At 39.7% G+C, this 19,173-nt stretch overlaps 1 protein-coding gene across 3 annotated transcripts in view; it reads left to right on the forward strand.

The window, feature by feature from the left end:
• taf3 (TAF3 RNA polymerase II, TATA box binding protein (TBP)-associated facto) overlaps nt 1-19,173 on the forward strand; it is a 243,060-nt gene that overhangs the window by 221,298 nt on the left and 2,589 nt on the right. For all 3 annotated transcript variants that reach the window (XM_059987327.1, XM_059987328.1, XM_059987330.1), the window contains 2 exons: nt 14,309-14,573; nt 18,826-18,932. In XM_059987327.1, coding sequence (XP_059843310.1) covers nt 14,309-14,573; nt 18,826-18,932 — 372 coding nt within the window. The remainder of the gene's footprint in view (nt 1-14,308; nt 14,574-18,825; nt 18,933-19,173) is intronic.

A 19,173-nucleotide genomic window follows, 5' to 3' on the forward strand; every position in this document is an offset into this window, starting at 1 on the left:
GATTCAGGAGCACTCTGTGCCAATTTCTTATTAGAAAAGCAAGAAGAAGATTAAGCTTCCATGTTCTGTGTCCTGTAGTATACCTCCATTGTATCAGTCTTGCTGACCCATTCTACTCATTTCCAAATCGGCCCTTTAATTGTGTTTGTTTCCTAACCATGTAGTTAAGTTGTTAGTTATTGCTAAATTCAGAATAGCTTTAAAATGAGTCAGGGTCAATATAATTTGCATTGCCTACAAAGGTTTCCATTCAGACATTTGAGTGGAACTTCATATATTAATGTTGAATAAATTGTACTGATATTGTGGTGTATAATTTGTTCTATATCCATCAGATGACTAATTCATACTCTTTAGGGCAGCACAGTAGTGGCACAGTTAGCGTAATGGTATTACAGTACCAGTGATCTGGGTTCAATTCCTGCCACTGTTTGTGAAGAGTTTGTACCTTCTCTCCATTACTGCATGGGCTTCCTCAGGTGCTCCAGTTTCCTCCCACATAATCAAAAACATACAAGCCAGTAGGTTAATTGGTCACATGGGAGTAATTGAGTGGCATCAGCTCATTGAGCCTGAAGCGCCTGTTATCATGCTGTACCTCTAAAATAAAAATAAAATAAAATATTGTAATTCTTTAAAAAAAACTGTACAATACCCATACTCTAAGATAATGATTGAGTCAAAATGATTTCTTGGGCTACAGCAGCACCACCAGTCTACTTCAACAGTGGGTTGTAATTATACACTCAGTGGCCAGTTTTTTAGGTACAGGTGTGGAACCTGGTGTAGACTTCAGCTGCTGTAGTCGATCCACTTCAAGACTTGACGTGTGTTCAGAGATGTTCTTTTGCACACTGTTGAATTGTGTGGTTGTTTGAGTTACTGTTGCTTTTCTGTCAGCTGAACCAGTCTGGCTATTCTCCTCACACCTCTCTCATTAACAATGCGTTTTCGTCCATATAACTGTTGCTCACTGCATGTTTTTTTGTTTTCTGCACCACTCTCTAGAAATCCCAGGAGATCAGCAGCCTCTGAGATACTCAAACCATCCCGTCCAGCTCCAACAACCATTCCATGGTCAAAGTCACTTAGATCACATTTCCTCCCTATTCTGATGTTTGGTCTAAACAACAGCGAACCTCTTGACCCTTGTCTACATATGCCTTTATGCATTGAGTTGTTGCCAGCTGATTAGCTGATTATTGAGCAGGTGTACGGATGTACTTAATAAAATGGTCACTGAGTGTAAATTCTTATATCAGCATTTGTGAACAGAAGTCTAACCTTGTAAAATTCAAAATACAGATTGAGTACCCCTCATCTGAAATGGTTGGATTGTTTAATATTTCAGATTTTTTCATAATTTAGAATATTTGCATCTATGTAATGAGACAGTTTGGGGATAGGACCCAAGTCTAAACACAAAATCCATTCACAATACAAATGCAGCTTATAGATATATCTTAAAGTTAGCTTTATATAATATTTTAATAGTTTTGTGCATGAAACAATAATGTGTACATTGAGCCATCAGAAAGGTAAGCTATCACTACCTTGGCCACCCAAGTGGACAGTCAGTGGCTGTTTGATATCAGCATCATTCCTGACTCTGAATTTATGTGCTACTGGTATGCAGCCTTTGTCGTACATTTGTTGGTTTCACATATGTACTGATGAAGCCCTTCAGCATATTAGATTTTCAAAAGCAATGATCCTAGCAAACTCATCAATGAATTTCTGTGGCTGATTCATGATCAGTAAATGATTTACCTTAAATTTTCAGTTCATCGTGATAGATCTTTGCTTGTTTCATGATCAGTGTACCGTTAAGCAGCTTATTTTCACTCCAGTGCTGACGAATCCACTCTTTCAATACACAATTGAGGCCTTCATTTTTTTTTGCTTTTTGTAGTGTTTCTCAATTTTCACCATACTCCTCTGTCAGATTCTTCACACATACACGGCTGTCAAGTTTTTCCAATAATTCTGTGTTATAGATAAACATAAGTGCTTCCTCTTTTTCTTTTCACTATTACACGTAGGGGTAACAGCAGGCTTTTTTGACATTTTCAACAATATTTTCACAACTTAGAGAAGAGAACAGAATAAGCATAAAACACATGGTAATCACGGTGAGCAATGCACGAAGGTCTTGCTGTGATGACTGTTGAAAACAAACTGGCGCGAACAGGACTCACGCGATATGTGAGGTCACTTCTCAGAACTGTCTGTGGAGCGCAGAAACTAGTGCATTGCCTGAGAACCTTCCCAGCATCTTGTGAGATTTTCCATTTGTGGCATCATGTCAATGCTCAAAAAAAAATTTGGATTTCAGAGATTTTTGGTTAAGTGGTGCTCAAACTGTATAAACAGTTTATGAAATGAACAATGCTGAAAACAAAGGGGAAAGTATAGGTGTTGGGTAGATGCAAAGGGAGGAACAAACAAATGCTCTGTGGCGGAGATGCTGCTATAGTAACTTTTTAATTGTATCTGTGCATTCATATACTCGCGCATATGACAATAAATTCTGACAGTAAACTTTGATTTTGACCTTGACCAACCATTGTCAGAGAAAGAGCATTTGCCAGTAGGTGTTCCAAATCAAAGCATTTTATTAAAACTTAACATTTTGTTCTGGAAGATTATATATCAATAACTGCACACAATTACTTTAACCTTTACTGATCTATATAAGGAAGTATCTTATTCTTCCTTTGTATCATTACCATTTTTATCTTGACCACCCTGTACTCTTGTGCCATTTACAGTTTTTCCCTCCAAGAAGTAGCCTCCCTGTTTAGAGATCCACAGGCGCCATGGTTCAAAAATTGAACTTTTCTATAATTGGGTAGGTGCCCAACAGACACCAAGCCACTTCATTGTCTTTCCATAATCCTGTGACTAATTTTAGTCTCGGTAGTGTGGAATTAAAGGACGTTAGAAATTGGAGCAAGAATTGGATAGATGCTCCTTTGGCCCCACCATAGTTGTGTAATTAATGCTTTAAATCCCATCACGGTCTGCATGACCGTGTAGATTTCCTCTGGGTTTTCTGATTTCCTCCCACATTGCAAAGACATAGGGGCTAGGGTTAGTAAGTTGTAGGCACGCTATGTTGGCATCAGAATCATGGGGACACTTGTCAGCTGCCTCCTGGCACTTCTCAAATTACATTGGTCATTGACACAAACAATGCATTTCACTGTATGTTTTGATATAGAAACATAGAAAATAGGTGCAGGAGTAAGCCATTCGGCCCTTCGAGCCTGCACCGCCATTCAGTATGATCATGGCTGATCATCCAACTCAGAATCCTGTACCTGCTTTCTCTCCATATCCCCTGATCCCTTTAGCCACAAGGGCCATATCTAACTTCCTCTTAAGTATAGCCAATGAACCGGCCTCAACTGTTTCCTGTGGCAAAGAATTCCACAGATTTACCACTCTCTGTGTGAAGAAGTTTTTCCTCATCTCAGTCCTAAAAGGTTTCCCCTTTATCCTCAAACTGTGACCCCTCGTTCTGGACTTCCCCAACATTGGAAACAATCTTCCTGCATCTAGCCTGTCCAATCCCTTTAGAATTTTATGCGTTTCAATAAGATCTCTCCTCAATCTTCTAAATTCCAGTGAGTATAAGCCTATGCATATAAGTATATGCATCTGACAGATAAAGCTAATCTTTATCTTTTTTGTTCATATCACCTAATTAGTGGGATTATCTAATTATTTACCTGTCCACTTTCCAACCAGTCCCCATTTTCTTTCAGCCCAGAAATTCAGAATCTTCCATTATGTCTAGTGACGCAGGTGAGTCTACATTTAGAGACTCTGTGTACTCAAAAGTCTATGTACAACCCTCTTAGTGAGGAAATTTCTCTTCATCACAAGCCCCTGATATTGAAACTCTGGGTGATATTGATATCCCCATGTTATTAACACTTCTGCCAAAAGACATGATTTCAGCTCAGACTAGTCTTGAAGCGTTCTCTCAGCCAGAAACATCAACTATCCTATTGCCACCACAGTTGCTGCTTGACCCGCTAAGTTTCTGCAGCAGTTTTGTTTCGCTCCAGATTCCATCATCTGCAGTCTCTTGTAAAGTTAAAGATTAGATTTATTTGTCACATGTACATTGAAACATACAATGAGGATTGAGCTAAGACAGCTCAACCCACTAACCTAACCCATACGTTTTTGGAACATGGGAGGAAATGGGAGCCTCAGGAGGAAGCCCACATGGTCATTTGGAGAACGTTCATACTTCTGACAGACAGCGGCTGGCACCGTCATAGTGTTATGCTAACCATTACACTTAAGCCAGCATGTGGTCTAGTGGACTTCGAAGCAAGTGTTCTCCAGGGTTCGAGTCTGGCCAGCTCCTTGGACATCCAGGCTGGGTTGAGCATTGAGCATGCAAGCCACCCTCTTAAAAAAAAAGCGCAAAACACAAATGTTAAGGAAACAGCAAAAAAACACCATAAGGTGCAATAAAGTAACTACATACAGCAACTGTTACACTACCATGTCTCAGCTATAATTATCCTAGTGATTATATGTTACCCCATTTCCAAGACAAGAGTATATTTCTTCGGTACAAAGACCAAGTGCGACAAAGAACAAGTGTGATCCTGTTCCTTTGTTGCAGTAAGATTTCCTTATTCTTGTACTGTCATGTAACCTGAAATGTTAACTACTTCCCCCTCCACAGATGCTGCCTGATCTGTTGAGTATTTCCAACTTTTGCTGTTTTTGTTTCTATTTACCTTTTCACTCACCCTCTGCATCTTGTGGTTTGCAAACTTTCATTCTCCTGGCAGTTCTAATCTTTCCCCCTGTGCAGCCATACTCTGGATGTGCCCAAACCCGAACAAGTAACTAATGTGAATGAAATTAGAGCTAGATTATTTTGATTTTCATAAATTATTTTATTTCATTTGAAGTTAATGCTGCCATGAAGTTCCAGCTAAGATGTAGGAGACTAAATTTAGGTATAAAGATCAGTCCAATTTTTGTGATTGTAGATCATACCATAAACTTTAAGACCTGAGATAAAGCACTTCAGATCAAAAACATTTTGCGATTTGCTTCCATCCATGTCAATCTTAATTTTGCCTTATTTCCTGTGTGCCCTTTTCTGATGTCAGAATGACATGTTATGGAAAGGTCACATTGTTTGTTCCTTTCTTAAATAATTGCTATGTCTATGTGTAATATATCCTTCAAGGTTAATCTAATGAATTTTCATTTTGTAATTTCACAATCACTAAGATGTGGATGTTACTGGTCACATTTGTTTCCAGAATGGTTCCTGTATAACCAAATCCCTTTAACAGATAAATTGTCCCAAATAGTTCACACAATTACAATAGAGGCAAAATAAAACGCATTTTTGAACTGCAACATCTCACAATCTGACCTATAAGCACTTAAATATACACTCTGTGGCCACTTTATTAGGTGCACCTGTATACCTGTAGTAATGCAAATATCTGAACAGCCAATCATATGGTATCAGTGTATTGTAGCATGCAGACATGGTCAAGAGACATGGTTGTTGTTCAGACCAAACATCAGAATGGAGAAGAAATGTAATCTAAGTGCCTTTGACCATGGAACGATTTTGGTGCCAGAGTGGTTTGAGTATCTCAGAAACTGCTGATCTCCTGGGATTTTCACACACAGCAGAGAGTTTACAGAGAATGGTATGAAAAAAATGTTCTATGAGCTGCAGTTGTGTGGGCAAAAATACCTTGCTAATGAGAGATGTGGGAGAATGGTCAAACTGGTTCAACCTGACAGGAAGGTGACAGTAACTCAAATTACAACAGTAATGTATAGAAGAGCATTTCTAAACATACAACACGTAGAACCTTGAAGTGGGTGGGCTACAGCAGCAGAAGATCACAAACATTAGTTCATTGGCCACTTTATTAGGTACAGGAGGTACCTAGGAAAATGGCCATTTGGTATAAATGTCAAATGCAAAAGAACTGGAACTTTGAACAATATTTCAGCCTTGTTTACATGTTGCTAGATTTTATCATGGTGAACATGATACAAGTGAACTTCTACCAGTCTAGAAGAAATTCTTTTAATCTTTCAATTCAGACTATATTTGGTATATAGGTGGAAGCTTTGAATAAGGATGTGCTAACCATATTTAGTTTCTTGTAATCCTTGAATAATTACTTTAATTACTTTTTGATTGCACTTAAGTGGTGGTTGACATGACCTTTCAAACTGAAATATCCCTGGAGACATTCTTGTCTTCTAAAGATAGTTTGGCAATGTCTGATACAAAGGACATTATGTACTGTACTTTCGAATGCAACAAAAATACAGTCAGCTCTGAACGGAATTTGAAAAAAACTTGCATTAAATAATGAGTGTGCACATTTATAATTGTTTTCTTAATCAGATGCAGGTACAGCCGTACCTTATTATCCTTCTCAGAATGAAAAGTTTAAAGGTTAGCTTTGCAGGTTGTATCAGTGGTAAGGAAGGCAAATGCAATGTTAGATTTGTTTCAAGGGAACTAGAATATAAAAGTAAGTATGTAATGCTGAGGCTTTATAATGCATTGTGCATACTGCACTTGGAGTATTGTGAGCTGTTTTAGGCCCCATATCTGAGAAGGGATGTGTTGAGGAGGTTTACAATAATGATCCAAAAATGAAAATGTTAACATATTAGGAGAATTTTATAGCTTTGGGTCTGTACTCACTGGAATTTAGAGGAACAACAGGGTGGACGACGAGTCTCATTAATTGAAAGGTCTATAGCAGCCTCAAGATACAGAAAGGTTCCTTCAGAACAGAGTTGAGGAGGAATTTCTTTAGCCAGAGGGTGATTTATCTTTCAATTGAGCTAGTTTTAGTATAAGACAACCACAACTTTGTTGTTTCTTTGTTTTCTCTCTCTCTCTCTCTCTCTCTCTCCCTCCCCCATCCCCCTCCCCCTCCCTCCCTCTCCCTCCCTTACAGTCGAGTTAGTTGGTTATGATTACTTTTCAATGTTATGAACATCTAATAAAACATCTATAATTACAAGATTTACACCTCATTCTTAACTTCCAAAAAACCCTCTGTCCTATGTGTTGACATGTGATGAGGACGTTAGGAGAATTCAGGGTGACTTGGATAGGCTGGGTGAGTGGGCAGATACTTGGCAGATGGCGTTTAATGTGAATAAGTGTGAGGTTATCCACTTTGGGAGTAAGAACAGGAAGGCAGATTATTATCTGAATGGTGTAGAGTTGGGTAAGGGAGAAATACAAAGAGATCTAGGAGTCTTTGTTCATCAGTCACTGAAGGTGAATGAGCAAGTGCAGCAGGCAGTGAAGAAGGCTAATGGAATGTTGGCCTTTATTACAAAGGGAATTGAGTACAAGAGCAAGGAAATCCTCTTGCATTTGTACAGAGCCCTGGTGAGACCACACCTGGAGTATTGTGTACAGTTTTGGTCTCCAGGGTTCAGGAAGGACATCCTGGCTGTAGAGGAAGTGCAGCGTAGATTCACGAGGTTAATTTCTGGGATGTCTGGACTGTCTTACGCAGAGAGGTTAGAGAAACTGGGCTTGTACACGCTGGAATTAAGGAGATTGAGAGGGGATCTGATTGAAACATATAAGATTATTAAGAGATTGGACAAGATAGAGGCAGGAAATATGTTCCAGATGCTGGGAGAGTCCAGTACCAGAGGGCATGGTTTGAGAATAAGGGGTAGGTCATTTAGGACAGAGTTAAGGAAAAACTTCTGTCAGAGAGTTGTGGGGGTCTGGAATGCACTGCCTCGGAAGGTAGTGGAGGCCAATTCTCTGGATGCTTTCAAGAAGGAGCTAGATAGGTATCTTATGAATAGGGGAATCAAGGGATATGGGGACAAGGCAGGAACAGGGTATTGATAGTAATTGATCAGCCATGATCTCAAAATGGCGGTGCAGGCTCAAAGGGCCGAATGGTCTACTTCTGCGTATATTGTCTATTGTCTACTATCACCAGATCCAACACCAGTTATATACAGTACAGTTCTACACTAATTGTTCTAGTCTTCCCTTCTAGGTAATTCAGGTAACTATATATCACGTATACATCATTTACATTAGATGTATATCAATTATGATCTCACTGTGTGGTGGAGTAGACTTGCGATCGAATATTCGGCTGTTGTCGCTCATGTATTCCTATCTGAACCCTATTTTTAATATTTGATCTTGCAAAACCTTCACATCTTTATTTTTCCTTTGTAACAACAGTCACAGCACTTCAAAGCACATGATGTGCTTTATGATATTTCACAAAAGCTTTTTTAAAGATTGACCATACTCTGAATGGGTGTGTGAATGCACAAACCAAACTGGCAAAGGTATCAAAGAAGAATTGATGGGAGTGCATCAAGTATTGCTTCTTAGAACAGTACATTATGGAAACTGCCTAGTCATGGGCTATTTTTGCATTTGATCATGAATAGTGAGGAATGATTAATAAGCGATTTTGTGGTTAAAATTCCCCTGAGAGGTGGAGACCACAGTACGATAGTATTCCAGATACTGCTTGAGGGTGAACTCAACAGCATTGAAATTACTGCTTTAGTTTATATGAGGGCATTTATCACAATATGAAGATGGAGTTGCCCAAGCTGAACCTGTGAAAATAGGGTCTTAGAGCATGGAAACAGGACCTTCAGCTCAACTTGTCCATGTTGCCCAGTGAGCGAATCCCATCCACCTGTGTTTAGCAGAAAGCTTTTATATGTTGCTAATGTGTCTGCCTGAACCACTATTTCCAGCAGCTCATTCCAAGTATACACCATTCTTTGCATGAAGAAGCTGCCCCTACTGTCTCTTTCAAATCTCTCACCTTTAATCTTAAACTCTTTTGTTTTTATTGCCCCCTCCCTTTGAAAAAAACCACATGGTTTCACCCTGCCTATGCCCCTCATGATCCTATATACCTCTGTCAGCCATCTCTCAATCTCCTACATTTCAGGAAATAAAGGACAGGTAAATAAGCTAAAAGCTGGGTAAGTAAATGAACATTGGCTAATATTCCAACAGCTATTGTTTCTCAGCAAGAATTTATCCCATTTGGAAGAGAGATTCCATGAGAAATAGTCACAACCTATGGTTAACAAAGGAAATCAAGGATAATGTTAAATTGGAAAGAAGAGCAAGGGTGATGCTATGTCAGGGGACTGGGAGCAGTGAAAAAATAAATGGTGAATGAAAAGGCAGAAAGTTGATTTGAGTAAGCACTTGTGTGTAATATCAGCTTAAATAGTATCGTGGTCAGTACAGCACTTTACAGAACAGGCGACCCAGGTTCATTTCCCACCTTTAAGGAGTGTGCGTTCTCCCCGTGACCGTGTGGGTTTCCTCTGGGTGGTCCAATTTCCTCCTGCAGTCCAAAGATATACTGCTGGTAGATTAACTGGTCATTGTAAATTGCTGTATGATTAAGCCTGGATTAAACAGGAGATTGCTCTGCAGCGTAAATCAAGGGATTGCTGTACAACAGGGCTTGAAAGGCTTTTTCCGTGCTGTATCTCAATAAATTAAATAAAATATATAAGTGTTAAGTGTTTCTTTAGATATATATAAATAGAAAGGAGGTGGCTATAGTAAGTGTGGGACCACTAGAGAATTAATAACAGGAAGCGAAGAACTGGCAGGTATGTTAAATCAACATTTTACATCAGTCTTTGTCTTGGAGGACATTGTAAATATGCCTAAGATAACAGATGGGCTCAACACGGACGAACTTGTAAAAATCTCAGTCACAGTCCCTAGCTTGCTGTCTGCAAATCCAGGCCAGGGGCTGAAGGTTGGCGGCCTATCCTCAGGTCGGAGGCCTGTCTGTGTTTGTGAGTGTGTGTGTGGGTGGGAGGGAGGGAGGGAGGGAAAGGGCTTCTTTTGCTGCTGTTTTGTTTCATCAGTAGTGTTGTTGCTTGTGTTGTTTTGAATATTGTGGGCATGCTCCGCTGGTATCAGAATGTGTGGTGGTGACACATATCCATAGATTGTTAATGCAAACAATGCATTTCACTGTATGTTACACTGTACATGTAATAAATACTCTCAGTGACCACTTTATTTGATAGTCTACACTTCACTTAACACATTTCCATTGGAAACAAAATTATTTGGTTATTAAACCTGATTATTTCAATTTATCACTATTTGTGAGACAGCTGTGCTTACACCCAGTGGTCACTTTGTTAGATACAGAAGTAGAACTCAGTGTTGTCTTCTGTTACTGTTGTAAGGTGTGGTTTCTCAATTTGCTGGCAGCTTCCTGTCATTTTCCTCTGGCCTTTCCCATTAACAAGGCAATTTCAGTCACAGAATTTCCATTCACTGGATGTTTTCTTTTTGTCTTTTTGCACCATTTGGACTACAGCGTAGTGGTGAGCATGATGGTTTACAGTACCAGTGACCCAAGTTGATTCCCACTGCTGCCTGTAAGAAATTTGTACACTCCCCCTGTGACCAAGTGATTTTCATCTAGGTTTCCTTCCATAGTCTAAAGACCTACTAGTTTACTAGTTAATAGGTTAATCAGTCATTGTAAATTGTCCCATGATTCGACCTGAACTAAATCAAGGGATTGCTGTACAACAGGGCTTAAAAGGCCTATTCTGTGCTGTATCTCAAAAAATAAACAAGCAAACCAATAAACTATTCTCGGTAAACTCAAGAGACTGTTGTGTATGAAAATCCTAGGAGATCAACAGTTTCTGAGATACTCAAACCAGCACATCTGGCACCAACAATCATTCCATGATCAAGGTCACTTAGATCAAATTTCTTCCCCATTCCAATGTTTGGTCTGAACAACAACTGAACCTTTTGACCATGTAGTATGCTTTAATGCACTGAGTTGCTGCCACATGATTGACTGATTAGATATTTGCATTATCAAGCAGGTGTATTGGTGGCCACTGAGTGTAAATGAATCTGAGTCGCAAGGAACAAAGTATTTGAGAGAAAATGACAAGGCTAAAGGTGGATAAATCAGCAGGGTTTTAAAGGAAGTAGCTACAGAGATGGTGGACCCGTTGGTTGAAGTTCCTCAAAACTCTAAATTCTGAGAACGTACCAGAAGAATAAGCAATGTGACTTTCTTAAGAAAAACAGGGATTAAGAGAGAATGAGAGGGACTATAAACCACTTAGTTTAACATCTATTGTTGGCAAGGTGCTAATGTCGATGATCAAAGAAAAATAATTATTTAGGAAAACTAACTATAATCAAACTTAATCAATGTTGTATTATGAAAAGTAAATCGTGTTTGATAAATTTGCTCAAATGTTTTGAGATTGCAATGGAGAAAGTTGATAGAGGATAGCCTGTAGTTGTGGTATATTTAGATTTCCAGAAGGCTTTTGATAAGGTGCTACACAAACAGCTGGTACAAAAATTACAAGCTGAAGGTGTTGGAAGAAGTTAATACAGACTGAATACAGGGATGGAATAAATGGCAAACAAGAGAAAGGCTGCTAATGCTGGAAATCCAAGCAATGTGCACAAAATGCTGGAGGAGCAGGTCAGGCAGCATCTATGAAAAAAAGTAGTCGATGTTTTGGGCCAAAACCCTTTGGCAGGACTGGAGAAAAAAAGCTGAGGGGTTATTTTGAAAGGTGGGAGTAAGGGAGAGAGAAACACCAAGCAATACCTAGAAAAACCAAGTGAAACTTGGAGGGGGAGGGATGAAGCAAAGAGCTAAGAGGTTGACTGGTGAAAAAGACAGACCATGGAAGAAAGGGGGGAGGGAGGAATGCCGGAGGGAGGTGGTGGGAGGGCAAGGAGATAACATGAGAGAGGGACCAGGGGATGGGAAATGGTGAAGGGGGTTTGGTAGAGGCATTACTGGAAGTTTGAGAAATTGATGTTACAAAATCAATGGAATAAATGGTCCTCTTTCAGACTGGAAGGAGAAACCCCAAAATGGTTCTTGGCCATCACTTGTTAACTATAAGCTATTAGCATTAATGACTTGGAAGAGGGAACAAAATGCAAGGTTTCCAAGTTTGCCATGTTGCAAGTGAAAGGCTATGTTGCAATGAGGATACTGTGATTCTACATTGGGATATAGATACACTGGGTGATTGTGCAAAAAGCTGACAAGTGTCAGTTTAAGGTGACAAAATGTGAAGCCATGCACTTCAGTGAGAGGAATTAAAAAGGTGGACTGTAATCAAAATGGAGAAGGACTGAATGTCAGTGAAGCATAGAGGAATCTAGGTATTCTAGTGCATGAATCATAAAAGTAGTTTGGCAGGTGCAACAAGTAGTTCAGAAGGAAAACAGCCTTTTTGTGAAAGGGGTGGAGTTTAAAAACAGGAATTTTTTTTCAGTTGTACAGGGTATCAGTGGGGTCACATCTGGAATGCTGCACACAGTTCTTGTCTGTTACCTGAAGAAGACTATTAGAGTCAATTGAAAGGAGAGTCACAAGAGATAAGAGCAGATTTAAGCCATTTGACCCATCAAGTCTGCTCCACCAATCCATCATGGCTGATTTATTATACTCTCAACCCCATATTCCTGTCTTTTCCCTGTAACCTTTGATGCCCTGACAAACCAAGGACCTTTCAACCTCCACTTTAAATATAGTCAATGACTTAGCCTTCACAGCCATCTGTGGCAATGAATTCTACAGGTTCACCACCTTCTAAAGAAATTTCTTCTAAATGGATGTCCCTCTTTTCTGAGGTTGTATCCTCTGGTCCTAGAGTCCCATTATAGGAAACGTCCCCACCACGTCCACTCTAGACTTTTCAGTATTCAGTAGGTTTCAATGAGATTCCCCTCATTCTTCTAAGCTTCACTGAATACAGGCCCAGAGTTATCAAATGCTCTTCATATGTTAATCCCTTTATTCCCAGAATCATTCTCCATAACCACCTCTGGGCCCTCTCCAATGCCAGACTAATTCTTGGGATCAGAAGATTGTTTTGACAAGAGAAGCCAGACAGTATGGGAATGTATTTCTTGGAGCTTAAAAGAATGAAGGTTGACCTTATTTAAACCATTTCCAATCCTTCAGTGGTTTGACAGGATAGGTGTTTAGATATTTCTAGTAGTGGGAGAGTCATGAGCAAAGGGAGATATCTTGATAAAGGACCAATTATTTGGAACTGAGGTGTGTGGAATTTTCTTCTCTCAGAAGGAAGTAAAACTTTTGAATTCTCTGACCCCTAGGGTGGTGGAGGTCGGATCATTGGGTGTATTTAAGGTGAAGATAGATAAATACTTAAAAGATGGAGGAATTGGGGAATTGGACACAGAAGAGGAGTTTACAGTCAGCCTAGATCAGCCGTGATTGTATTGGAATGGTGGAGCTGCCATGAAGGGTCTGGTGGCTTTCACCTGCTTTTTTTCCTAGTATTTACTTTTAGTAAAGGCTGAGTTGCCATGTGACTCTGTATGTATTGATGCAAAAACAAAATTGTTGTGAGCACAGTCACATGTCACCCAGAAAGTAAATCTCCATGTTTATGTCGAGTTGCAAAGAGGAGAAAATCTTCAAACTCAACAGTAATGAAATCTAACCTTGATGAAACCACATCAAGGTTAGATTTCATTATGAGCAGTAATGTAAATGGTCTCTTTCCATTGAGGTTAGGTGAGTCTAGAACTAAAGGTCATAGATTAAGGGTGAAATATTTAAGGGACACCTGGAGGGGGTCTCCTTCATTCAGAGGACGGTGTGAGTATGGAACGAGCTGCCAGAGGAAGTGGTGGATGCAAATTCATTTTCAACGTTTAAGAAAAGTTTGGAAGTACATGGACAGAGGGAGAGAGATTGAAAATTTGGCTGAGTGGTGTAATAACAATAATATAAATAAGACTAAGGAACTAATTATAAACTTCAGGAGAAGGGTTATCATCAGAAGATCAGAGGTGGTGTGTCACTAGCTAAATTCCTGGGTGTCACTATCTCAGAGGACCTGTTCTGTACCTGTCATATAAATATAATTTCAAAGAAAGCACATCAGTGCCTCTATTTCCTCAGGAGTCTGTGGAGATTCCTTGGCAAACCTCTATAGATATGTGGTGGAAAGTGTGCTGACTGGCTGCGTTACAGTCTGGTGTGGGAACATCAATGCCTTTGAGTGGAAAATCCTGGAAAAGGTGATGCAGATCTCCCGCAGATGCTGCTTAACCTGCTGAGTTCCCCTAGTAGGTTGTTTGTTGTTGCAGATACCAGCAATTGCACTCTCCTGTGTCTCAGATTTAATACGTTGATTAATATTTCGTGGCCGGCAACACTAAATTATATTTTCTGTTCCTTTTTTTTCTCAGTGTCATCAGCAAGGTCGTCCCCGTCTCAGAGGCTAAGCCCTCACCTCCAGCAGTGCACCCAAAGACTCCTCCGCCTCCATCCCCAGCACCTCTGTCAGCTCACATGGCTCTAGCTCTGACACCAGCTCCCCTGCCTCCACCCACAGCGGTTCCATCTCCTGTTCCTGCACTTCCTGTCGCGTCTCCTGCAGCCACTTGTTCTGCTGCAGGAGCTTCTAAGACGCCAGTCAGAAGTGTGGTCACAGAGACTGTCAGTACTTATGTGGTGAGTAATGTTTCTTATGTTCATATTTGGTACCGTTTCTCATTTCCACATATAAATTCAAAATAAATTTGAAACTTCCAAAACAAAGAAGCAATTGTTTATAAAACATGAATCAAACCTTCATCTTCTTCACCGTCCTGTAAGTTTTCATGGTTTTGAGCTAAAAGGAAATACTAACAAGAGTTCCTTAACATAAGCTGCATTGCAATGTTTGTTTCCTGCCTCATAACTCCAATTTCCCCAGCTCTCCCACAAGATACCGTGGATCAGTTCCATGAAACCATAAGTAACTTACCATTTTTAAATGTGACATTTGGTATGGCTTACATGTGAAAAGCTTCTGATTTGCATGCTATGCAGAATTGCACTAAGGTAGAAGAAAGACTTCGTCTACTAGTTCAGTGTATTTGAAGGCATGATACACTGTTTTAGTAACAGAAAAACTGCAGGGCGGTAGACAAGTAAAGTTCATGGGCCACAATGAGGTAGATTGGAAGATCAAGATTTCATCTTTTAATCTATGAAAGGTCCATTCAAAAATCTAATAACAGCAGGATAGAAGCTGTCCTTGAGCTTGGCGGCTATGAATTCTCAGGCTTTTGTATCTTCTGCCCATTGTGAGAGAGGAGAAGAGAGAATGTCCTGAGGGGGAAAAGCTGTTCTTAAAATACTGAGTGTATGTCTTCAGATTCCTGTACTTCATCCCTGATGGGAGTAATGAGAAGAGGGCATGTCCTTGGTGGTGAGGGTCCTTAAAAATAGATACCATCTTCTTGAGGCATTGCCTTTTGAAGATGTCCTCAATGCTAGGGGGCTAATGGGACTAAGGTGGGAAGGGTCCTTGATTATATTGTGCTTCCCCAAGGCAGTGGATCATGGCAAACATTAGTTACTGCACTGCACCACAAGCAAACTTCATTGTACACTACACTACTTTCTTGTAAAAGCATTCAAAATTACTTTAGAGTAACTTAAAATGGATTTAGAGACCAGTAAATGAAGAATTGAGGGCTGTGACAAAAAGCAAGACATGGTGATAGATTGTAAGGAGGTTTTTGGAGGAAAGGGAAGAGATTAATAAGACAGGAAACTTCAGGGTTAAATTTATGGAGTTCAGGGCTACAGCGGTGTAAGCCATGTAACAGAAATTGAGCAGGAAGAATGCAGATTCAGATTTATTTATCATATTTACATGGAAAAATACAGTGAAATGCCTCATTTGCGTTACCAACCAATGCAAACCGAGGGATGTGCTGGAAGCAGCCTGCAAATGGCACCCCACATTCCAATGCCAACATAGCAAGCCCTCGATTCTCAGAAGAGTAACACAGAATACAACAAGCAACAAAACAACAGTAGCAAAACAAGCCCCTTTCCCCCCTCACAGAAAATGACTTATATCTACCCAGTACTAACATATACAGCACAGAAACAGGTCCTTTACCCTAGTTGATCCATGCCTTTGTAAGACAATCCCATTTGCTTGCATTTGGCCCATATTCCTCTAAATCTTTCCTAAGCATGCACTCATCTAAATGGTCTTTTTAAACCTCGTAAGACTGTGTAGAACTTCTGAATAACTTTACATGAAAGCAATCCAGAATGAAGCTTCCTAGCAGTACATAACAGTATCTAAAAGGATAAGCTGCTTGTAGTTTTATGGAACTGTAATTATACCTATCTTTACCCACCACCTCTGGCGCCTCGCTCCCACGTGCCCAGCACCCTCTTGTCTACAAAAACTCTGCCCCTTTAAGGCAGAAGATGTTGACTTCAAGTTTCTACAAGGTCTAGCCAGTTCAGAAAGTTCAATGCAAATTGAGTACTACTATTTTACCCCATTCACTTTCCATTGCTGAGTAGTTCATTTGTTTGCTTAGTAAATTGGAATATTCCCCAGTGAATATAAAGCTCATTTCAAGATCTGTATTTTTTTTTACTAATAGTTCTGTTGTCTTGTGCCATGCTCCTAAGAGAGTTTATCACCATGGAATGTACAGCCAGGGAAGGAAGCTTGCACTGTCCACCCATTTCCTATGTTACAGTTGCTGTGTTTTGTGTGCTCCATTCCCTGACTGAACAACTTGAAATGCTGGAACCTTAAGTGTATCTGCTTCTCGGCAATACCATTGAGTTTTGCTTCAAGATAGGACTAGTAGGTACAATGTTTGTAACAAACTTTTGTGAAATATCCAACTAAACAGATGAGTTTTGAGAATTCTATTAGCAAGCATAGTTTATTTTCTGAAAGTGTTGTTTGTGTTAAACTACCCATACATTTCCCCTAGTATGCCATGGACCATTCAAGAGCAATGTAGACTGAGGCGTGAGGATTTAAGTATTTTTTTAACAAGTCAAAAGAAACCAGTGTAAAACTCCTGACATCATTGCACAGCACTCTAAATACAGTTGGTGCCTGATCACATCCAGCCATTCTTAGCATCGAATAATATTTGAATCTTGGTAGATTGGTGCATGCACATGTTGCAATATAATCTGTACTACACAGCAGTACAGAAATAACAATCAAGTAAATTAAATACTTTCAGACAAACAAGCCTCCAGGGAAAGTGCTTAGTAGCTTACTTATGGAAAATGCACATCACTGTCTTCTCTAGAAGCATTCTACTTGGTCCAAGCAATCTGATTTTTCCACCTGCCAGTTTTGAAATCTGTTGTCAGTTTAGTTAATTCAAGATAGTTAATAGCTTTTGTTAGGTTCTGTAGATAGCTTTTCACATCTACCTAAGCAGGTAGACCCAGAGTCTTAGATTGATGTCCCTGTTCACCTAGTTATCAGTAAGAAGCTGAAGTAAAAATAAAACTGTGTTCTCCTGAACTTAATTACTTTAAGAAAGAAGGGAGAAATGAAATTATTGTGAAAATATTATTAGCTGAAATTACTAAGCAGTTTTCCTGACTGTATTGCATGTTAAAAAGCTACATATAAGTTAATTGTGCTATAATAGCACCCAGACAACAGATGCAGAGATGTGTCCTCTTTGTTTTCAGATAGAACACTGTGGTATATCAGATGTTTACAAGTGATAATGTACTCCTTAAATGTGAAAATGCGGCACTGGAGAAGTGTTCTGGTAGTGTGTAAGCCAAGTTGCACACAGAACATCTGATCCACTATGTGTCTTTGACATGAGCTCCAAATAAGCATATATAACTCCACCAACTGCATGGACAAATTTTATCCATCAGGAACCCACAATGCCGGACAGAATGAGAAAGCACGAGTAACAGTTGCTGTATTTAATAGTTTCCAAAATAAGACTATCAGACGTAGGCCATTCAGCCCATCAAGTCTGCTCTGCATTCAGTCATAGCTGATTTATTACCCCTCTCAACCCCATTCTCCTGCCTTCTCCCTGTAACATTTGAACCCCTTACTAGTCATGAACCTAACAGGTGTACAAGTTACGCAGATCTCTGCAGTGACAATAAACCCCAGTGTTAATTTTAAGAAAAAATGAATTAATTCCTTTAGCTTGCCTAAGTGTTCTGACCTTTGCATTAAAGGTACTTGGGTGGAGCTTCGATCATATTCTCCAAGCTCCAATTACTCTCCTCAAATGACTGTACCAGATAAATGATTTTAAGCAGTATTAACAAGCTGACTAATCTGACATTTGGGCATGCTATGTTGGCATTGGAAGCATGGTGGCATTTGTGAGCTGTCCACAGCACATCCTCAGATTTTGATGGTTGTCAGCACAAGTGACAAATTTCACTGCATGTTTTGCTGTCCGTGTGTTAGATAAATAAAATCTAAATAAATCTAATCAGCAGTGGGTGGTTCTTTGGTAATGCTCAGTCTTTTATTGGATCACCGCATATATCCTTTAATAAACACAGTTGCTTCCCTCCACCGACATCAGAAACCTACCCCATATTTCTGGTTGCCAGGGTCAGTCATAATTCCTACACATCGGACTAATGTAACATCACTGCAGACAAAGTCTGCATTTATCCTGGATGAATAGTGCATTGAAGTGTTGGTATTTTTTATATACAGCCCTTTTTCCCCTTGTGATTCCTGTCAAATTCTATGATGACATTCTGAGCTCCTCCCACTTTCCATCAATGAAATATATTTTGCTGATCCTGAATCAGAAAACTGGGATAAAATGGAGATCTTTGCGGCATGTACTTCTTTACAATAGGTAGATTATTACACAGCAAACATTTTTTCACTGTTATCTGAAAACTGTTCTTCTCCTTTTCTTCCCCATCGTACATCCAGATTCGTGATGAATGGGGAAATCAGATCTGGATCTGCCCTGGCTGCAACAAGCCAGATGATGGCAGCCCAATGATTGGTTGTGATGACTGTGACGACTGGTACCACTGGTAAGAAACTTCTGAATTTCTTGACTGTACTCTCTAGACTTAAGCTGGCATAGCATGAACAGAAGTAACAAAGTGGCTTTATCCTGATTAGTTACAGTATTTGGTGCAAATGAAGCAAACTGAAATAGCAGGTACAGCTACATTTTCTACATCTCCTCGCTGTTTCAATTGGGTCTAATGTTTGAGCAGTAATGAAAAGTTCAATGAGTGGTGTGACTAGAGATTGGGTTTAAGTTTTGCT

The sequence above is a fragment of the Hypanus sabinus genome, chromosome 13, assembly GCF_030144855.1.
Source record: "Hypanus sabinus isolate sHypSab1 chromosome 13, sHypSab1.hap1, whole genome shotgun sequence".
Classification (NCBI taxonomy): Eukaryota; Metazoa; Chordata; class Chondrichthyes; order Myliobatiformes; family Dasyatidae; genus Hypanus; species Hypanus sabinus.